Below are 22,036 nucleotides of genomic sequence, written 5' to 3' on the forward strand. Positions count from 1 at the left end.
TATGGCTTTCTTAGCTTAAGATATGGAGAAATAAACATTAAAATGCCTCAAAGATCCATTCTTTTCCACACCATAGCCCGAAAAACAACAAGACTTATAACACAAAATCTTATAAACAAATCATATATGACAAGGGCTAGAACTAAAGGCTTTTTGACAGAAATAGGTCTGAGACCTAGATGCATTTGTATTTTCTTGGTCGGGGCAACAAGGAAAATTCAGCTATGGTGTGGGAAATATAATAAGTACGAACCCAAAATAGTCCAACACTTGCAAAACATGATATGAGTCAGAATTTATTATAGACTAGTAATAATTATTTAAATTTTACCCATCCGTAACAGTTTTTTAAGTGTAATACAAACTATGATATTGCTTATGAATTGGATTGTAAATCTCTTGAGTTTCCAATTATTTATATATAGCCTATCTCATTATCTAAACATATATAAAAAATTTCTAATTATAAAATGTATTGTCTTTGGTGTTTCATTAAACAATCTTTTCCGCTAATCTCCAAACCATTAACCCACATAATCAATTCATCATTAATATCTGGCCTTTTCCCATCCAAATTAAAAATTGCTAAAGTTGTTCCACTCTATAAAAAGGGGGATTTGAATAGTCCAACAAGTTACAGACCTATATCTTTATTACCTGTGTTTTCTAAAATTTTTTAAAAAGTAGTATATAATCAACTTTTGGATTACCTGAAAAGTAATCACATATTGGATGATCAGCAACATGGTTTCCGACCACAAAAATCTACGATAACTGCAGGTGTTAATTTCATTGAATTAATAATAGATTTGGTTGACAGGAATGAAAAAGTCATTGGAATCTTCCTTGACTATTCCAAAGCATTTGACAGTGTGTCCCACGATGAATTACTTAAGGTACTTTACAATTTAAATATTAAGAGTAAGGAACATGAATGGTTCAAATCATATTTAAAAAACCAACAACAATGTATTCAAATTCAAAATAGTTTTAGTTATTTAAACAGCAAATATAAATATACACAAAATTTTTATTCAAACCTTCAAACTATAAAACATGGTGTCCCACAGGGATCTATACTTGGCCCTCTTCTATTTCTTTGCTATTTAAAGGGGTTGCTGGGTGTGACACAGGTGGATGGGTTAGTGTGCCTCTACGCTGATGATACCAGCATCACAATTTCAGGTAAAAGTCAAGAAGAAATTGAGCTTAAATCATCTCTAAGTCTTACAACTGTAAAAGAATTTTCAGACACTAAAAATCTCCCAATAAATATAAATAAATCAAATTTTATTTTATTTTGTACAAAACAAACTAGATCAAAATTAAAGCCAAATATTTATCTAGAAAATTCAAAACTGAATCAAGTAGAAAACTCAAAATTTCTTGGACTAATATTGGACCAACACTTAAGTTGGGATAAACATGTTGACCATGTAGTAAATAAAATGTCCTCTGGTCTATATGCTCTACGACAAATGTCGAGGGTATGTTATATTGAAACCTTGAAAACTATTTATTTTGCACTAATCAATTCTCACATGTCTTATGGTATAAGCATGTATGGAGCTACAACAATAAAAAATCTAGACCGAATTCTTCACCAACAAAAAAAAGCTATTAGAATAATGTTAAATTTGGAACGCAATGAATCTGTCAAACAGCATTTTTCTAAATTAAGAATCCTTACCGTATATGGTCTATATATTTTTCAAACTATCATGCTTGTGAAATCAAATGAAGATAGTATACCTAAATTAGGAGCAAATCATGATTATAACACTCGCCATAGAAATTATCCATCAATCCCAAAACATAACTTAGAACTTTTTAATAAAAAACCCACAGCTATAGGATCCAAATTCTTGTTATTTCTTCCAAAAACGTTTCTAAAAATTTCACAAATTTGCATATTTAAAACAAAGTTAAAATCATTTTTAATTGAAAAATCAGTACACTCATTTAAAGAATATTTTGAGGTAACTTAATTCATCCAACAATTTAGTAGTTAATATGACATATTGTAAATAGTAGCAAAATTGTAAAATCAGTGTTGTCATTTACATAACATTTTGAGGCAAACTTCTTTATTTAATGATTTATGTAGTCACTAAATGGATATTGTAATGTAATGGTTGACGCTATTCTGTATTTATACTGTATGTGTACATTGTATGAGTCTTGAATAAAGTTAATTTGAATTTGAATTTAGCCTAATATTTAATTAGTATATTTCTAATCCAATAATTTAGTAAACTCTTTTTTGATAACAGGTGAAAAATAAACAAGGCATCTAACAGAAAAAGAAAATTTACAAGATTTAGAGAGCAAAAATACAGAGAAATTTATACACGATTAAAAAACTTAAAACGTTAACAAAAAGGGATTTTTTTTATAATGATGTTTTGTAAAATTTGAAGCTGACGTTTAAGGATAACATTGAACCAGACTTCCTTATCCAGCAATTAAGAGAAAACAGAAATCATACACATCCTAAATACATAGTTGCGATAAAGAGTACCTAAGAAAATAAATATTAAAGCTATGTATACCGTAGCATAGGGGTAAGGCTGTGATTCTAACCAAGAGATCACAGGTTTGATTCCTGTGGAGGTCATAGATATTTATATATGGGTTTGGACTGTTTTCCCTTAACCCTCTAAGTGACAAGCGCCGTCTGAGACGTATGATTCACGCCGCCGCGAAGTGGCAAGCGCCGTCACAGCCATCGCTTCACATTTAAGGCCGTTGCTCCGCAACCGTCCATAATTTTTAGGCCTAGTTTGAACTAACTTATCGTATTCTCCATGAAATTTCCTATACATATCATATAGTATAGTGTGTATTCATGTTACTAATGTTTGCTGGCTTAAATGATTCCAACGGTTTTCATTTGACCTGGCGGCAGAAGAGAGAACAGCTGTCTACTCGTCTCGTCACTGTTTTGTTTGGCGACTTTGCGTACTGTTATAGTCAGTATATTATTGTTTATCGCGTTTGTGTTACCGGTAAATGTTTAGCTTATTCGTTCGTAATGGAAAATGTTGGGATACTTTGGGATTATACCGACAACACCAGTATGAGGAACACAAACAAATAAATTTATAGAAAAAAAACATTATAGAACGAAAAAGCAACTCTTCAATTACAAACTTACAATGATTATTAATTGTTAATGGGTTTCCTGTGACGCCCAGAAAGCAGCAAAATCAAGGATGAGTGAGTCTAGTGGATTTCCGCCTTCAGCAGCAATTGCCGACCGCAACGCATATTTTAGATGTAGGCAACTAGTCATGATCTTGTAAAAAACTAATGGCCTCCTCTTCGCTCCTGGGTAAATCCCAAATTCTCATTGTGTCACCCATCACTAATCTATTACACACACAGTAAAACACGGAAGTACAACAAAGCGACACACTCGACAGACACTTCGGCACGAAAAGTACAAGAATGCGGCGCACCTGAACGGGCGGCGAGAATCTGTAGTCACGTTATCTACTAGATCGCTCGACTTTGAACTCTGTCTGAGGATGGGGAGGGGTTTGCGATAAAACAATTCCTGTTTTATATTTACGAAATATACTGTGCTATGACAAACTAAGCCACTATTATACTATTATAGGCCTTACACTACTGGGAGGAAAAGACAAGCCCCTTCTAGTGACTCAGGAGTAAAAAAACCAGTTTATACATAGATTTAGTTTTTCCCATTTAACTTTTTTGTTCTTGTAAATAGAAAAAAATGTATAAGAAGTAATTTGTTTAGAATAAAATTGTGTATATTCTGTGAATTTGACATTATTTTGTAGCTCGAGTAGTTTCAAAGTGACGGACAGTAGAACTTAAAAATTATTTTTTCTAAAAAAATTTTTTTACACATCTACAATGATATTAATCTGAAAATAATGGTAAGGTACCACATATTATATTTATTCTTATTCTATAGTTCATAAGGAAAACAAAAATATATAATGTTGTTAGGTTATCACTTAGATAATATTTTCTAAAAATAAGTTTAACGATCACGGCAATTTGCCCAAAAACGGCCTGCCACTGAGACCACAAATGACCGCCACTTATAGGGTTAAAATCATTTAGTGTCCTCAATTCAAATGCCATTGGCGTTGAAAGAACCCTCTTAAAATAAATAAAAAGACATTGTTAAACTGAAATGAGGAAAGCATTAAAATAAAATCCTAGAAAATGAAACTGGTAGTTAAACGTGCTGACGCCAATTCCTGTGCTTATCAGTGCAGGTTCTTGCACCCAGAACTACTGCAAAAACTAGACATATTTCTAAAATATATGATAGAGAGAAAGATTCTAGAAGTCTCAAATTAGACTTATAGCTCAAAAATCTACAAAAGACAGAATTACTTCATCCAATAAAAAAAAATCTGAAAATTTTGCAGAGGTGCAGAAAGTATCAATTGTCAGGTAGGTATAGCTTTTTATTAACGAATTAAAAAGCTTTAAAGTAAACGTTGGATATCTGCTATAGTCGTTAAAACTAGGACCTAAACATATACCTCTGGTTAATAAAAATTGAATATAGAACTGTTTACATAATAAACTATTGTTTGTTAAAAATTGAAAGCATAATAATTTTGAGTCTCAATAATACAAGGGGGACGAATGTCATGCAACGTTAAATATTATTATATAGCTGACTTAATATTTGTAATTCTCATTCTTAATAGGATATTATATATATATATATATATATATATATAGGCCCTATGTGTACTTGATACAGAATGAAAATTCTATTTTAAATGTCTATTAGGCTATTGATTTGTTCTTAGAATAATCTTACAAATAACCTAGTATTGTCAATAGAGAATTTCCCTTCAAATTACTGCAGATACCAGTTAAGAGATTTTTACATTATAAAAATGAGAATGGGAGACACACAACAAATTGGTTTTCCCCAGCTATAACATTATAAATCTTTCAGTGGCTAATCCAACTTCTATTTTGTTGGTAAAATACAAGTTATTTTCTAAATTTTAAACTATATGCTTGATTAGGTACATTAGGTAGGCTAATTCATCAATTTAAAATATTAAGATACACCTAGGTGACTAAAATATGCAAAAACTTCTCTCAAATAAATTTGTAAAATATACTGTTGTCAGATTTTAAATTTGTTCTGCACTAACTTACTTAAGACAAGCAACTAGCCTATTAGTGTTTATAACTAATAACAGGATAATGCCTTATACAAATTGTATGGAATATACAAAATCTGTCTACACTAACTACCTGTGTTTAGCTCAAAGTAAACAAAATTAGATGCGAGGTTCACCTGCAAAAACAGCTGAGGTCAACCATATCTCTACCGTATCATTTATTTCCGAAATCAACGTGTGTTGATATACAATACGTTCACATTATAGTGTTTAAAATCATGATATGACTCATTTGATTCATGTTTACCTTCTTTAGAAGCAGCAGCTTTCGCGCTGCTTGACAAGGCGGCAACTGGAGGCAACGCCATTATTTTTACGTCGCCATGAGCGAGCAGAGAAGTCTTCTCAACCTCACTTAAATCGATGGACTAAAGCACATTATTGAATATTACAGCATTTTGTTTGGTTGCACTTCACTAAAGTTACATGATCCGCAATTTTACACACAAATCGCAACAATTTAGACGGTAAAATACGGTTCACATCCGGCAAGGACTGGCATTTCTCCCTTGTTCGATTTGAAAGCAGGGAAATGCTGCTGCTAGCCTCGAACACAGGTCTCCATTTTCACATCCCCCCTTTCCCCCTGTCATGAGTCATTTCACGCAAATGGCGGTCAAATGTAGGTTTCGACCAATCAGACGCCGCCATATGGCGTCAACAAAAAAGAAAGATATAGTTATTTGTGACGTCAGAACAAATTCTGAGCCCCTCGTAGAGGCTAGTCTCGGATTTCCAAGGTCTTTCGGTACAGTCGGGCTAAAAGTTAACCTCAAACCTGAGTGCGCACTAGGTGGCACTACCCTGGGAGGGATTATGCGGAAATGGGGAGTTACAGTTAATTTAATTTTGTATGAACATGAAATTTTAACTTAGTCAAGATATCTCTAAAATTTGAGAAGTTGCTATTTATTATACTGGTACAAACATAAAATTAAGGCAGACAAAGCTGTTAAATTTTTTTCTGACTGTACCTGCCCCGCTTTTTCCCCCACCACACCCGCAAAAACCTAACGAAACGACCCAGCAAGTTATTTATGGCTCATCCAATGATTTCAAAGGTCTGTAATGTGTACGTTATACCTGCACATTCTAAACCTTGAAGGACCTTAGTTCCACTATTGTAATATACATATTTTGTAATAATATTACAAATTGTTTACTTTTTTGATAATTATATTTTAAAAATTTACGTTAAATTTACAATATTTATATTTTTTTAGTCTGCAAGAAAAAATTTGTAAATAATTTTTTTTCTCCCCTTAAAATAATGCTATTTTAAAATTATATGTTAATGTTTAAATATATCCTAATTTTTTAAGAATATTTTGTAATATTCAATATATAAATTTATAATTTATAATTTCCCAAATTTTTTTCGTCCGACGTATCTAATCAAATATGATTGATGAATGGTTGGGGTATTTATTTGATGAACAGCGTCAGAGGAGGCAGTGGACAAGGCCAATTTATTTGTGATGGCAGTGGCTGTGGCAGTGGCGGCTGTCCTCTGAGTTGGCGCATGCGCTGTTGTTCCAGTGGTATCGTGCTAGATCAGTACTGCAGAATGGCAAACGTGTGGGAATATTCCCTGCAATTCAGTACCGTATTATGATATACGCCCATCGCAAAATGTAAATTTTATACCATCCATCCGATAAAAGTTTTAATTTTTAATATGATTTGAGCTACTTTTTAAAAGAATGTTTCAATCCAACCGAATATAAACTAAACATACCATTTCGTTGGGAATGATACATTATGAATACAAGGAAATTATTATTTAGTATTGAATTATTATAAACCTTTTTCTTGAACATATACTTCCCCAAAGACAATTTCTTATGTAATAGACACATATGGGGTAACTGAATAGCAATAGTTTGTTTACACACTCGTTTTACAATTAATAGTTAAGTAAAGTTTATTGTTGATTTTGCCGCTGCGGGAAATTATGCGCCGGGCTCCAGCAACAGTTTAAAGGAGATGTGCCACAATCATAGTGGAACAGAGGACGATTTAAAGAGGATATACTCTTTCACATTTCGTTGCGAGCCAAAACTTGTTTAATTAACTTTTGTTGTTTGCTTGCTTGTTTACATTTTTAAAGTTTCCAATAAAACCTGACAGTAATTGAGTTTGTAGATTGTTTTTTTTATTGTAGTGTACTGTTTTAATTATAGTTTATTGTTTGTTTAATTACAATGTTATTTTATAACCAGTAACCTACATTGTTGATTACGGTGGGAACAAATTGAAAACGTTAAATATTTTTAAATGCCAACTTACCAATATTGATTAGTTATTTTATATCGAGTTTTTATTTCTATGTATAATTTACAATAAACAAACCTGCTCACGAGTTGTAAAAGTAAATCTCATGTTTTTATAAACAAATTAAACATTACATTACTGTGATACTGGCATACGAAGGATTTTGTAAAATATTTCTGAGTTATTTCAGTATTTGTGTACACAACAGAGGAAGGGTATTTTCGGATAATTTGTGTTTCTCATTATCATATTTTATTCATTTGCATAGTTTTTGACAGCGCATGCATTTGAGGGAGGAGTACTCACTCACCTCCCCCCCCCCAATTACGGGACAAAAATAATAAAATTCTCAAACAACTTCAAACCTTTATGAATAACTTTTATGTTAAATAAATTTTGTATGCTCTTGTATTTTAAATCCTCAAATAAAAAAAAAAAAAAACATTTTGCTTTATCAATGACAGGTTTGCATTGCTTACTTCACCCTACTTATAAGAAAACTCTTGAGAAAAGAAAACTCCTTGAGATAGCCTACTTGGTGTAGTTACAGCGATGAGCGCAGCGCGGCAAAGAACTCACGCACCATACTTGTTGCATCGTAGACATTCTACTCTAAGAGCCGTAAGTTAAGTGGCATCGTACAAGCACACGACCGGGTTTTTCGCAGAATCAACGTAATCTCTCCTAACAAAGAAATTTATTATCAGCCGCGTTAGTTTTGTTGGGGGGTCGAAATGGGATGAAATTGAAATAGTTATCAAACTCTTTTCTCAGGTTATAGTTTTCCTAGCCTGATACACTTAACACAGATCTTCAGGCATATAAATAGTATATTATCGTCAGAAAACTAAATCAAGACGTCACAATTGTATATGATCTGTCTGTATGTAGTCAGCTGACGCTGGTATAAATTTGTTCACGTAAAGCTAAGAAAAATACGACGTCAGTAAACAATTATCATTTCACTAGCAGTTACCCGCGGTTTCGCACGCAATTTCATAGGTTTTGCACCCGTATGAGCACTTCTGGCTCGAGTGAATTATATTTCCGACGCCAATGTTGAGTTATTCTTCCCAAGATAAAAATAAAAATATGTTAAAAAGTGTATATTTTAATTTATTCTGATCTTAGTAGTTTTTGTTCCAAAGCTGATTTTGCCTCTCTCCGGGTAAAGAAAAAATATATACTTATATATTTTTATCAAAAAGTTTATAATTACAGCCATTGTAATTTACTTCGTTCTTAATATTTTTTGTTCCATAGTTAATTTGTGTTGTTTTGCGATCAAGAAAAATATATATCACAGATCAGAGAAACCCACTTCTAAGTAACAGTTTTTAAACATTTATAGCTGGAATTGGTACATTAGTTCCAAAGAACAGTCCAGTCACATTTCATCTAGCATACATAGATCTTGTCGACTGCTACGAAGGGAATCTTTGGAGTCAAATTCCACTCCGACCATCTTATGTTTTAGGACATTTCCTATGGTGATTAGTAATAACTTAATTGCTGAAATCTAAAAAGGTGTGAAATGTTAAGGTTACTCTTTCGATAGTGTACTCACTATAAATATAATCAAATTTAAAATAATACACAATATTTACACAGAACAGTTGATTATATTTGACACGTTTATTTAATTATTATTACACAATTTAGAGACCAATGTTGGACTTTTCGCTACTTTAAAGACCATTGGGACGTAGTCCGGAGGGATATTCGAAATAAGAATAGCCCTATATCTAATTTCTATGTAACATTTCAGTACAATCGGTTGAGTAGTTTACGCGTGAAAACAAAACACACAAACAAAAGCACTTTCGCATTTATGATATTATTAGGATATGTTTAACCCAGTTGATACCTTCCCATTTTGAACTCTACTAACTACGTGGTTGAGGATCGATTTTTTACGGAATATATTTCCGTCGATTTCAAAAACATCCAGGTTGTGTGCTTACATAGTAGAAGTTGGTCCTGGACTACTTATTGTTGTTGCCTACTAAATGTCACAGTTCAGAAAAGATTAGAACTTGAGGGTTAGTATTAGAAACAAAATTAGTTTAATTCAGTTGCTCTGTCATCTTGTATGAGATGAGTTTAGCAATTCTACTAGATTTGAGGATTGTCCTGAACAGTAACACCGCTCAGTTTTTATTTAAGTCTGGAGAAAGTAAATCTGCTAGGTATATTATAGCCACGTAACGTAATTGATATAAACAGAGAAAATATAGTGTTGTCCTATTATGGAGAAGTCTCTTCGCCACAACTGTTAATCAATTTTCTCATAAATAAAAATGAATCGCTCAATGTGTATTGATAATCTCAAAACGTCTGGACCAATTCGACTAACTCTTTTTTAATATCCGTTGAAGTCTGAGAAAGGTTTGTAAGAGGTGACAAATCAGAAGAAGTTTCCCAAAAACATTTCAGAACTTTGAAAAACGATGATAAAAATTACAAAACGCAACACAAATTTAATCAACACTAAGAGCTGTTGACACTTTCAACTGGGTTTTTACCAAAGAGGCAGAAATATTTGTTTACATCGATATTTTAGAAAGGACTATTATAATAAAGGCTACAAAATATTAGGTGTAGGCCTACATTGCTCGATGCAAATTACAAAAACAAAGTTACTACCTAATATTTACTACAGATTGCACCATTGATGAATTTAAACCAACTAATCAACTCATTACAAGTACTAATTAAACACTGTTATAAAACCCTCCTGATATATGCCTAACTCCGTTTGAAAAATATCATAGGGCTCCATCGTATTACAGTATATTTAAGTGCCTTCACTAAGAAGGTACAGATTTCGATTTTGAAAATTGCGTGCGAAGCCGCGAGTAATTAGGCTAGTAGTTTATATTTAATTTACCACGCGTCCGTACATTTAAGATAATATTAAAAGTTCCGTGTTTAATATTTTTTAAATTCTGTCCTACCAAGAGAAGTAACAAAGTAAATTAGCTAGGCCTACATTGCATTTTTAACGGGCTTTGAATTATTAATAATTTTCGAATTTAAACTTATAGTGAGAGAGCTATAGGGTGTCCAAAAAGTCCCGGGTCGGTTAAATATTTTTCAAAATATTTAAAATAGAGCTACAAAACCTTACACAAAGTTACTGGACATAAAAATCTATTTTATCACATATTCAGTGATCCGCTACTTCCTCAGGGGGCGGCCCGCTAGGAGTCAGAAGAAAATCTTAAATGTAAGCATAGGTTGATATGCATATCAAGTAAAAGGTCTTTATTAGTAGAGTACAGAGCCGCAAACCCGACCTCAAACGGATAACCGAGTCAAAAATGACAGCCGTTCAAAGATGGCTAGAGTTTGCAACTTAGGTTAATGTAAAAAAATACACTGATGAGCTTTTTGATTTTAACTTTACTAACCCAAAACTGTTTAACATGTATAACAAATTCGATGGGAAATAAACGTGTATTTTTAGTCTAATCTATCAATAGCATTGACTGCATTTCCAAATATCTTGTTCCTACGATATCCGTCATATTACAAAAGAAGAGATCGTCTTCCCTACCATAGAAATATTATACAGGGTGATTCAAAACTAAACGGCAATCTCTCGGGAGCTTATTCTATAGCTAAAAACAAGTAAAAAAGTTCATATAACCATATGCCCGAAACGCTTCGTTAGCGAGTTACGCCTAGCGAAAGATTTCGCCCGGATTTCAGAACCCTTGGTGAAGTCAGGCCGTATAAAAATGGTAAAGGTAGTTACAAAGATACAAATACGATTGTTTTTTATGTTTTTTATATCTGACAAATTTATTAAAATTCGTCCCAGAGCTGTAAATGCAATACTTTCAGAGATATCTTACGTAAAAACACAAGAATTGGTGCAAAGAAATAAAACATTTTTGTGTTTAACGTAAGATTACTTCCATAAATGTTATAAATAAAGGTCATTTTTTTCTTAAACAGATTTGTATAACATTTAATTCTGAAAAGATTCATGTGAATTAGTTAGGAAAAAATTAATAATAGGTATTGAAATTTAGCTTTATTTAAAAATAAAACAGACGCACAAAAATGCATATTCTTATCTGCATAAAATATTAACTAATGTTTAGGTTGTGAGTAACAGCTGATCATTTATTCAACACTTTTTATCGTCATATTTTCTTTGCAAAGGTTGGCAATATCAGCTGATCAACAATTAAGTTCATGAAGTAATATTTGAATAACCTTTATGGAGGTTTTTGTATTGTGGTCGTGTGAAGATTGTATTTTGTGAGATCCTGTGATTATTTGGAAATATTTTATACAAGTGTATAAAATATTTTATTAAGTATTTTTTATAAAAGTGTATGTAATTATCTTAGTAAATAATGGCAGATAATGTAAATGGTATGTATTCGTTTGAAGAGTATACGGACATGATACTGATTTACGGCAAAGTTAACAAGAATGGTTTAGCTGCAGTTCAGGAATATCGTTGATACTTTTCCACATCGAAGAACACCTGATCGCAAAACATTTGAAGCTGTGGAGAGACGACTTAGAGAAACTGGTAGCTTTAAACCGAAGCGAATAGATACTGGTCGTCAACGTAGCGCAAGGAACTATAATAATGAACAAGCAATAATAAATGCTGTAGAATTATCACCAAACCACAAGCACCACAGACGATTATCACGTCAGTTAAATATTTGCCAGTCAAGCGTATGGCGGACACTTCATGAAGCACAGTTGTACCCATTCCATATAACACGTGTTCAAGACTTATTACCGCAAGATCTTAATAAACGGAAGATGTTCTGCCGCTGGTTAAGAAGAAATTGTTTACGACATCAGAATTTTCTTCGGCGTATTCTCGTTACTGATGAATCCTGTTTTTACTAGAAATGGAATTTGTAAATTTTCGTAATACCCATACTTGGGCGTACGACAACCCACATGAAACTGGGACGAGGCATTTTCAACATACATTTTCAGTCAATGTAAGGCTTGGTGTTCTGGGTGATAATTTGATTGGTCCATTTTTCCTCCCTAATCGACTTAATGGAGTAGCGTATACTTAAATTTTTTAAGAACAAACCTGCCTACCCTCTTGGAAGATATTCCTGTTCAAAACAGAATAAATGCATGGTTTATGCACGACGGAGCACCTCCACATTTTTCTAATGATGTGAAAAACTATTTAAATGATACATACGGTAGACAATGGATTGGGTCGAAATGGACCAGTAAAAATGGCCACCACGTTCTCCTGACCTCACGCCAGCAGACTTTTTCTTATGGGGTTGGATGAAGTCAATTGTTTATTCAAAACGGATTAACACCATAGAGGAGTTACGTAATCGCATTACAGAGGCGGCAGAAACTATCAAGAATGCTCCAAACGTTATGAAACCGCGCTAGAAAAGAGTGGATTCGTCGTGCGAAAACGTGCATTGCTAACAACGGAGGACACTTTGAGCAACTATTATAGGTGATTATTACAGTTTTTATAAAGGTAAATACATTTTTGTTAATGTTCAAGTCTAGAATAAATGATCAGCTGTTACTCACAACCTAAACATTAGTTTTAATATTTTATGCAGATAAGAATATGCATTTTGTGCGTCTGTTTTAATTTTTAAATAAAGCTAAATTTCAATACCTATTATTAATTTTTTTCCTAAGTAATTCACATGAATCTTTTCAGAATTAAATTGTTATACAAATCTGTTTAAGAAAAAAAATGACCTTTATTTAACATTTATGGAAGTAATCTTACGTTAAAACACAAAAATGTTTTATTTCTTTGCACCAATTCTTGTGTTTTAACGTAAGATATCTCTGAAAGTATTGCATTTACAGCTCTGGGACGAATTTTAATTAAATTTGTCAGATATAAAAACATAAAAAACAATCGTATTTGTATCTTTTGTAACTACCTTTACCATTTTTATACGGCCTGACTTCACCAAGGGTTTCTGAAATCCGGACGAAATCTTTCGCTAGGCGTAACTCGCTAACGAAGCGTTTCCGGGCATATTTGGTTATATGAACTTTTTTACTTGTTTTTAGCTATAGAATAAGCTCCCGAGAGATTGCCCGTTTAGTTTTGAATCACCCTGTATAATGGGTTTGCTTCCCCCCTACAAAGGCATATCCTGATACGACAATGGGACAAGAACTAAAATTAATTCTATAGTTTATTAGGATACTTAAGTTCTTTAGTTATTTTGTGCATTAGAATACTTTTGACACTTCACAGTTTCAATAAACAAGGTTTTAATTAATTTGTATTTACTTTATTGTTCACTTGTGATTCTCTTACAGTAGTGTTTTTCACTAATTACCGATAGTTTGGAAATGAAAATCCTAAAATGTTTCACAGTTTAGTCGTTCAATGGGATTTTAAATTTGAGTGTAAAAATCTCTTTCATTTGGTATTATAATTAGCTTTTAAAACACGTGAAACCTTTTCAAGAGTTCCAAACTTATTAAAAGTGTTGGATTTTGGGATACTCTGTTTACGTTATACACCGTTCATAATATTTGTACGTGAAATTTTAGAAAATCTTTCACTCAAGTGTGTACAGTAGAGAGGTTCATTTGAAATTTAGCAACTTTGAGTTTCTTTTCAACTCCATATTTTCAAAACGGTAACAGGAAAATAATCATCTCAATTGAAAATTGCATACGTAAAGGTGTTTTAAGCCGAGTTTTGAAAAGGTTTTGTTTTCGATTTTTTTATGCAATCAGGGATTGATTACTTTGACATCAATTTGTGAATGGAGTCGTTTGGAGACTGCACTTCTATGTTCTATAGTTGAGTTGTTCTGAGTGAATATCCCTGCCTTGAGTCAAAGAGCAGTAACAGGCGACCTCAAAAATATAGAGGCAGAGTTTCCAAAGTCAATAACTTATAAGCTCCCTCAATGCATCTACTACTTCTTATTACGCGATATGAGTAGGGTTAGATTAGGTTATCGTAGCTATGTTACTAGTAGTACCAAAGTTATAGTTAACCATTACGAGTGCTCATATGATCTGAGCTTGAATTTGGATACTATCTCAAGGGACGTTTTTCTTTTTACGATTACCTATCTCAAGATGGTAAAATTATGCGTTACCAATGTTTGACGGGAGTTAACCGGACAGCTTCCGATAGTCATAACATCGGCAGCGCAAGCCTGTGAACTAAACATAGATGTCTAAGCTGGTTTAAAAGTGGTTCAACATTATAAATGATAACACCCTCGCCCCCCCCCCCCCACTTACAACAATCACACCAATCAGTATCGTAGCAGTAAGTACTTGACAAACAGACAAGTGCTGGTTCTGACAATACAATCGTGCCGTAGTGAAAGGATGGAGCCTCCATGCACCCCCCCCCCCCCCCCACTTACAACAATCACACCAATCAGTATCGTAGCAGTAAGTACTTGACAAACAGACAAGTGCTGGTTCTGACAATACAATCGTGCCGTAGTGAAAGGATGGAGCCTCCATGCACCCCCCCCCCCCCCCACTTACAACAATCACACCAATCAGTATCGTAGCAGTAAGTACTTGACAAACAGACAAGTGCTGGTTCTGACAATACAATCGTGCCGTAGTGAAAGGATGGAGCCTCCATGCACCCCCCCCTCCCCCACTTACAACAATCACACCAATCAGTATCGTAGCAGTAAGTACTTGACAAACAGACAAGTGCTGGTTCTGACAATACAATCGTGCCGTAGTGAAAGGATGGAGCCTCCATGCACCCCCCCCCCCCCCACTTACAACAATCACACCAATCAGTATCGTAGCAGTAAGTACTTGACAAACAGACAAGTGCTGGTTCTGACAATACAATCGTGCAGTAGTGAAAGGATGGAGCCTCCATGCACCCCCCCCCCCCCCACTTACAACAATCACACCAATCAGTATCGTAGCAGTAAGTACTTGACAAACAGACAAGTGCTGGTTCTGACAATACAATCGTGCAGTAGTGAAAGGATGGAGCCTCCATGCACCCCCCCCCCCCCCCCACTTACAACAATCACACCAATCAGTATCGTAGCAGTAAGTACTTGACAAACAGACAAGTGCTGGTTCTGACAATACAATCGTGCCGTAGTGAAAGGATGGAGCCTCCATGCACCCCCCCCCCTCCCCCACTTACAACAATCACACCAATCAGTATCGTAGCAGTAAGTACTTGACAAACAGACAAGTGCTGGTTCTGACAATACAATCGTGCCGTAGTGAAAGGATGGAGCCTCCATGCACCCCCCCCCCCACGTGCCCCACATTAACCCGTCCCTGCATTCTGAATAATAAATAGTACATGACCACAGGCAACAGGATATTGATTGCAACCAATCAAATTTATTAATTTTACATCAGAGAAATGTCGTATTTATCGGAGAAAGGGGGTTGAGTTATTCCTCCGGAATTTCTAAATGTAAATAGACGCTATAGTACATTATTTACAACCCGTCATACATGTATATCCATAATTAGTTGTCATTAAAATTCTCTTTGTTTTATTCTATATATTAACATGTTCTTGATAATTTCGCGTCGCTTCCCATCGCATCGCATCACATCGCATTGCATCCCACCCCATCCCGTCGCATCGCATCTAATCTCATCCCATCCCGTCGCATCGCATCTTATCCCGTCCCATCCCGTCACATCGCATCTCATCCCATCCCATCCCGCCGCATCCCGTCGCAACGCATCGCATCTACTTCCATCCCATCCCGTCGCATCGCATCTACTCCCATCCCATCCCGTCGCATCGGCATCGCATCTCATCCCATACCGTCGGATCGCATCTAATCCAATCCCATCCCGTCGCATCGCATCTAATCCCATCCCATCCCGTCGCATCGCATCGCATCTCATCCATCCCGTCGCATCGCATCTCATCCCATTCCGTCGCATCGCATCCTAATCCCATCCCATCCCGTCGGATCGCATCGCATCGCATCTCATCCCATCCCTTCGCATAACATCTATCTCATTGCATCCCATCCTATCCCGTCGCATCTCATCTCATCCCATCACACCACATAACATCACATCACATACCATCCCATCCCATCCCATTCCATCGAATCGCATCTAAGCCCATCCCATCCCGTCGCAGCCCATCCCATCCCGTCGCATCCCATCCCATCCCGTCGCATCCCATCCCATCCCGTTGTATCGCTGCCTGTATATCCGGACCCTAATTCGGCGGTTGGGAGATCCGATGGCCGAGCGATCTTGAGACGCCGGACTCAGTATCTGAGTTAGGGCACAGAGGAAGAATGATACATATCTTTAGTCTGTGGTTAGAGATAGCGCAGGTTCAAATCCTGCATGTGACCGTTACACGCATTATCAGTACCACCGATCTTGTACTGTACCGACTCTCTTCCATTCTGTGTGATAAGATCCTTGGATCCTCATGGGCCGGTGGTGGCCCATAAGGACGGGCAGAATAAGGCTGAAAGGAGGATCCGTCTCTCCTTACAAAAAACCAATAAGAGGCCTGAAAGACTACTATAAACATTAAATTATTTTTATTTTTATTTATTATACACAAAGTGTTTTTATAAATACACTATATACAGTGTGAGTTAAAAGTATGGATACATTCTGTTTAGTTTTTGATGGATAAAGATGGAAGGATAGAACTCGGAACACCTTTCTGAGAAATAGAAGTAAACTTTTTAGTCACTGTTAGACTACACAACTTTGCCCTATTTCCCCAAAATGGGATTTTGAGGGGGGAGGCGGCTCAAAATGTTTAAATGTAAAAACCATTAGTGACACTTTTTTAACTTAAACACTCCATTTCAATGTGAAGTATCACAAAAACACGTCTTGAATTTGTCAATTCTAAACAGAAACTGAACATGATACTGGATTTCCTAAAAACTGATAAGATAAGGGAGGCCTGCCCTGCAGCAAGTAGTAACTGTAAAACAGGTCATGTTTGTAAGGAAAGTGGTTTTCTATTGATGTCATTTACCTTCTGAATGTGATGTTCATTTTTAACCTCAATTAATTTTAAATAATTTCCATGAGCTGCCATTTTGTACTGGGTTGAGATAGGAAGCTCTAGTTTCCACTGTTCTTCTTCTATCAAAACCTTTCAAATAAGGTGTCACTCAATGGGTCCTTACTTTTTTCAATATTGAACCCCCTCCTCCAAATCCCATTTTGGGGACATGTGCAAAGATGTAAAAGTGACTAAAAAGTTCACTTCTATTTCCTAGAAAAGGTGTCCCGAGTTCCAGTTACTCCATCTTTATCGATCAAAATCTAAATAGAGTGTATCCATCCTTACTTTTAACTCCTTTTGTATCTATATACGAGTACTAAAATACTTAAGTTGAGGGTTACAGTTTATTATCTACCTTGTTGTATATTCAAATCCTAGATATTTTTTATGGAAGTGTAAGAGCCATAGAGCATAAATAAGTATCTGTGATGTATAAACAATGTTCAGCAATTCTATTAAATATGGATGAATACCTTGTTAAAATACATTATCGGTGGATCATTTGAAAGAATAACATGCTGTTAGGATTCAGTATAGAGGTAATATAGTAATTTATTCTGAAACGTACAAACTTGTTGAAACTATTCTGGTGCATGAAACTAGAATACGTGCATATTCGAAGCTGTATACACTTTACTTGCGTCTTTAAGTTTGCTCCGATTGTGAGTTTTTAATGGCCCAGTGTTCAATGATGGTAAATGACCGTGATCCTGTTATCTTTATGTATCGTATTGTTCTTAAGCTTACGCGAGCGATGTCTTAATTAGTTCTCTTCAACGTTTTCCGATTTACACCGCTTTGGAATATCGTTGACACAATTAAGGCTTACTGGAATCCTTCAATGTTTTTTTACAGTTTACCATCCTTTAACTGATTTTAATTGCCCCCCCCCCCCACAACAAAATAGGCTGAAATAATATCTTGATTTGTGATAACAATATAGACGGGGTGTGAAACGGGAAACTTACAAGACCATCCATTTGGATAGTTGGAGCTGAAAAACTATTATAAATAACACTATTGGTTTGTTACTTACTCCGGTCATTAAAAACCATTGGTTTTCAACTCATCGTACATTTAAATTTGATATCTATAATAACTTTATGCACTAATTGATATATTAAACGTGATGAATTACCTATATATAAGAGTAATACGCAATAATCTACACTTATTGTATGAATCAATTTAAATAAACCACCTCCGGAAATAAACTCGCTTGGACAATATGTATCTGTATAATTTATCTACTACATATATTTTGTTTTTAACCCATAATTTAAAATTTTTTAATTGTGAAGTAAGGTCTTTGGGGGTTCTATTAACCGCATATGTTGTTTTTATTTTTCGTGATTAACTTATAAATAGTTTTTTCAGTATTTAATATATTCCGTTAACTAAACACTGAAGTGACAGTGACAATGTGGTGCAGGTTAAGTGTAAGAAAGGACTATGTAGTCCTAACTTCGCCTGAAAAAATAAAGAGAATTTTCATTTCATTTCACTGAGAATTCTACGCTATTTAAACGGTTAACAAAAAAGTATCTGCGAACAAATATTTCTAAATTACAATTTATTTTACAGACAATAAATAAAAAACTACACCAATAATATTAAAACCCTACGATATAACCTTTTGTAATCGTAAATAGCTTTTTATTGGATTGGAACCACAATATGATGTGAATATAAAACTAATATTAAAATAATAATGCTTTTTAAAATTTTGTTTCTCTTGCTTTATATTTTAAAAATCAATTTTTTTCACCCCACCATAGAATATTGATGGCAACAAAGTCATAGTTTACTGAACAACTACCCGATACAGAACATTATTTTAGAAAGCAGGTTTCTTGGGTATTACTTTTTACGGGGAGGGTTGCCGTAGCAACAAGTTGCCCCAGAAGCAACGACCATCCTCGTTTCACACAATCTCTTATCATCACGAACATGCCAATATTCATCTCGTTTACTTTACTAAAGTTTTAACACTTTAAAATTACTTTAAACGTAATTAAATTTAAATAATTCTAATTTTTTGCTTAGCCTAAATATTTTTTCGTTACTACTGGTGTATTATGACGCAGACAAGTTTTAATACACATGATTGCGATCTTTCATTGACATTCATACAATTTTTCATAAGGTAGAGTATCCGAGAAAGTTATATGGAATTTGTTATGGGGTTTAGAGAGTTATGCTGTTCTGCGTGGACAGGTGTTGATTTTTTGCAGGAAATTGTGTGATATAGTGTATTTGATCCTGTCACTGCCATTGAAATAGTTCTTCCGGCTCATCCGGATTTTTTGACAACTCAAGTATTTTTAACTTATTCTCATATAATTTACATGTACTCAATATCTAAAAAAGTATTAAAGAAAAAAAAATATTTTTTTTTTCAATGTTACAAGCATTTGGTAACTTATTTTAAACCGTTTTCTAGGTTCATACATAACGTAGTTGTGAATTTTAGTTTAGGTTTCAACTGCCACCATATTGAAACAAAATGGCGTAGCAAACAATCTTAGCCGAGATATTAATAAAATCAATTTTTGTTAAAGTTTCAACTTGTCTGGGTTTTTTTTTTTGGGGGGGGGGAGTAGTTATCGTTTCCCCAAGCCACACAGTGTTTGCCATTTTTGAAGAAGTTGTGTTCTTGGGCTCATCATTTTCGGTGACATTATGCACATATTTTCGTTAAGTGCTACCATGAGAACAATTGCGATACGCTGATATCGTATAGAAAATCTACCGAAAAGAACCCCGTAGCCGCGCACGTCACGTGTTACACGCCGTGGACGAGGAGCGCGAGCTGCAGCTGGGCGCATTGCGCATTGTCCTCTTCCTCATATCAACATTGGCCTCGACCTTCCAATAAAAGGACCGCCCTTAGCACGTACCGTAGTCTATTTCTGGATATCTGCACCAGAGCGCAACAGTCGTAACATGACCTACGCGTTGGCGGGCATACGGTCTTGGACCATACGGCAAGTTCGGTGTTCTGTAAACTGCTAAAATAAATATGTAATCGCCCTAGAACACAACCAATAACCCCCTGGATAGTTAACATTTTGTGGAAAAACCATTTATTTTTCATTTTCAACCTGCATCAGTTTGTAAGGAGCAATTTATTTTCGACGTTTACCAATACATATAAACCCGTACGTGGTACAAATGTGAAACACCTCAAAATTCATATAAAATCAAAGTATGTGAAATACCAACTACTTTAAGAACCAAGCTAGAAAGAGACAAATTAATGGTGTTCATGTTCCTGGTTCTCTGGTGAACTGAACACACACCGCTTATAATAATCACTTATCTTTCGAGTCTATATTTAATAAAAATACGTGATTAAATTTATTCATTCATCAACGTTTAATACTGCCAACTGTAATTTGATTTAAACATAAATCAAGAAACATCAGAAAATACCCGAACACGTAGATTATAACCGAATCGAATCGGAAGAAAACTTCTTTTATCTTTTATACATAATAGTAAAATTGATTATGCATCACTATGTAAATTGCATTGTACCAATGATTGTAATAATGTGGGTATTGTAATTTATCTGTGAAACATTTACAATAGGCTACATTGTAATGGTTTAATCAATCTTTGTTTTATCCAACGTTAAATTTAAAATCTATTGTGTTCTGTCGTGGTGCGTGTGTTTCGTTGTATTTTTAAAATTACTTGGTCCGATCAAAATAAGCAATGAATAATTCATAAAATCGGTATGAGATTACCTCTGGATGGTATATTCATGTTCGTAGCAACCGTATTCAATACACAACACTCAAAAGTAATCTATTGTGTTCTGTCGTGGTGCGTGTGTTTCGTTGTATTTTTAAAATTACTTGGTCCGATCAAAATAAGCAATGAATAATTCATAAAATCGGTATGAGATTACCTCTGGATGGTATATTCATGTTCGTAGCAACCGTATTCAATACACAACACTCAAAAGTAATCAACATAAATTATGTCTTCTGCCATCCCTCCCGCCTCCGTAAATATTGGACCTCTTCAAGTATGCGTGTCGCGTGTGTGCGTTCAGTAGTTTTGGACGGGACTGTACACTCATTATAAATGCGAAGTTCCGTGTCCTTCCTCACAACACAAAGGGAGGGGTGAAGGGGAAAGTAGGGGAAATTAATTATCTACGGCTTCCCCTACATCCCCTTCCATTCCTCGACTCCCACTCCCACTCCCTTCCGGTTACTCAATGATCGAGGGGAGCGAGAATGTTGCATCACGGGTAGGTACAGTCCGCGCGAGAACTCAGATCTATACCTGGCACAAAGCGCAGTGTTGCCACCGACGGGGAAAATCCATCGGCAAACAAATAAATGTCAAATCGGATTAGGAAGTGAATAATTACTGTGGTTCACCTGACTTGCGCGTTTTCCCCTCGGCAATAAAAGTTATTGCGCAGACTTTTCATGATAAATGTGATTTACTTTCAACTACAGGGCGTCTAATTTGTAAAACTAACATGATACATTAATGATTATTACATATTTCATTATAAATCAACCTTAACAAA

The 22,036-nt window shown here is 34.9% G+C and overlaps 1 protein-coding gene across 3 annotated transcripts in view; it reads right to left on the bottom strand.

Annotated features, from left to right (window-relative positions):
- The window catches only part of LOC124366001, a 65,464-nt gene extending 43,966 nt beyond the window's left edge, over positions 1-21,498 (bottom strand). Inside the window, exon 1 of one of the 3 annotated variants that reach the window (XM_046822180.1) lies at positions 21,401-21,498. In XM_046822180.1, coding sequence (XP_046678136.1) covers positions 21,401-21,467 — 67 coding nt within the window. In that variant the 5' untranslated portion in view covers positions 21,468-21,498. Of the gene's footprint in view, positions 1-5,439; positions 5,754-21,400 lie in introns of those variants that run through there. The other 2 variants (XM_046822181.1, XM_046822179.1) reach the window with 2 other exon arrangements.
- Between the last annotated feature and the right edge of the window lie 538 nt (positions 21,499-22,036).

Source organism: Homalodisca vitripennis, chromosome 7, assembly GCF_021130785.1.
Source record: "Homalodisca vitripennis isolate AUS2020 chromosome 7, UT_GWSS_2.1, whole genome shotgun sequence".
In the NCBI taxonomy this organism is placed as follows: Eukaryota; Metazoa; Arthropoda; class Insecta; order Hemiptera; family Cicadellidae; genus Homalodisca; species Homalodisca vitripennis.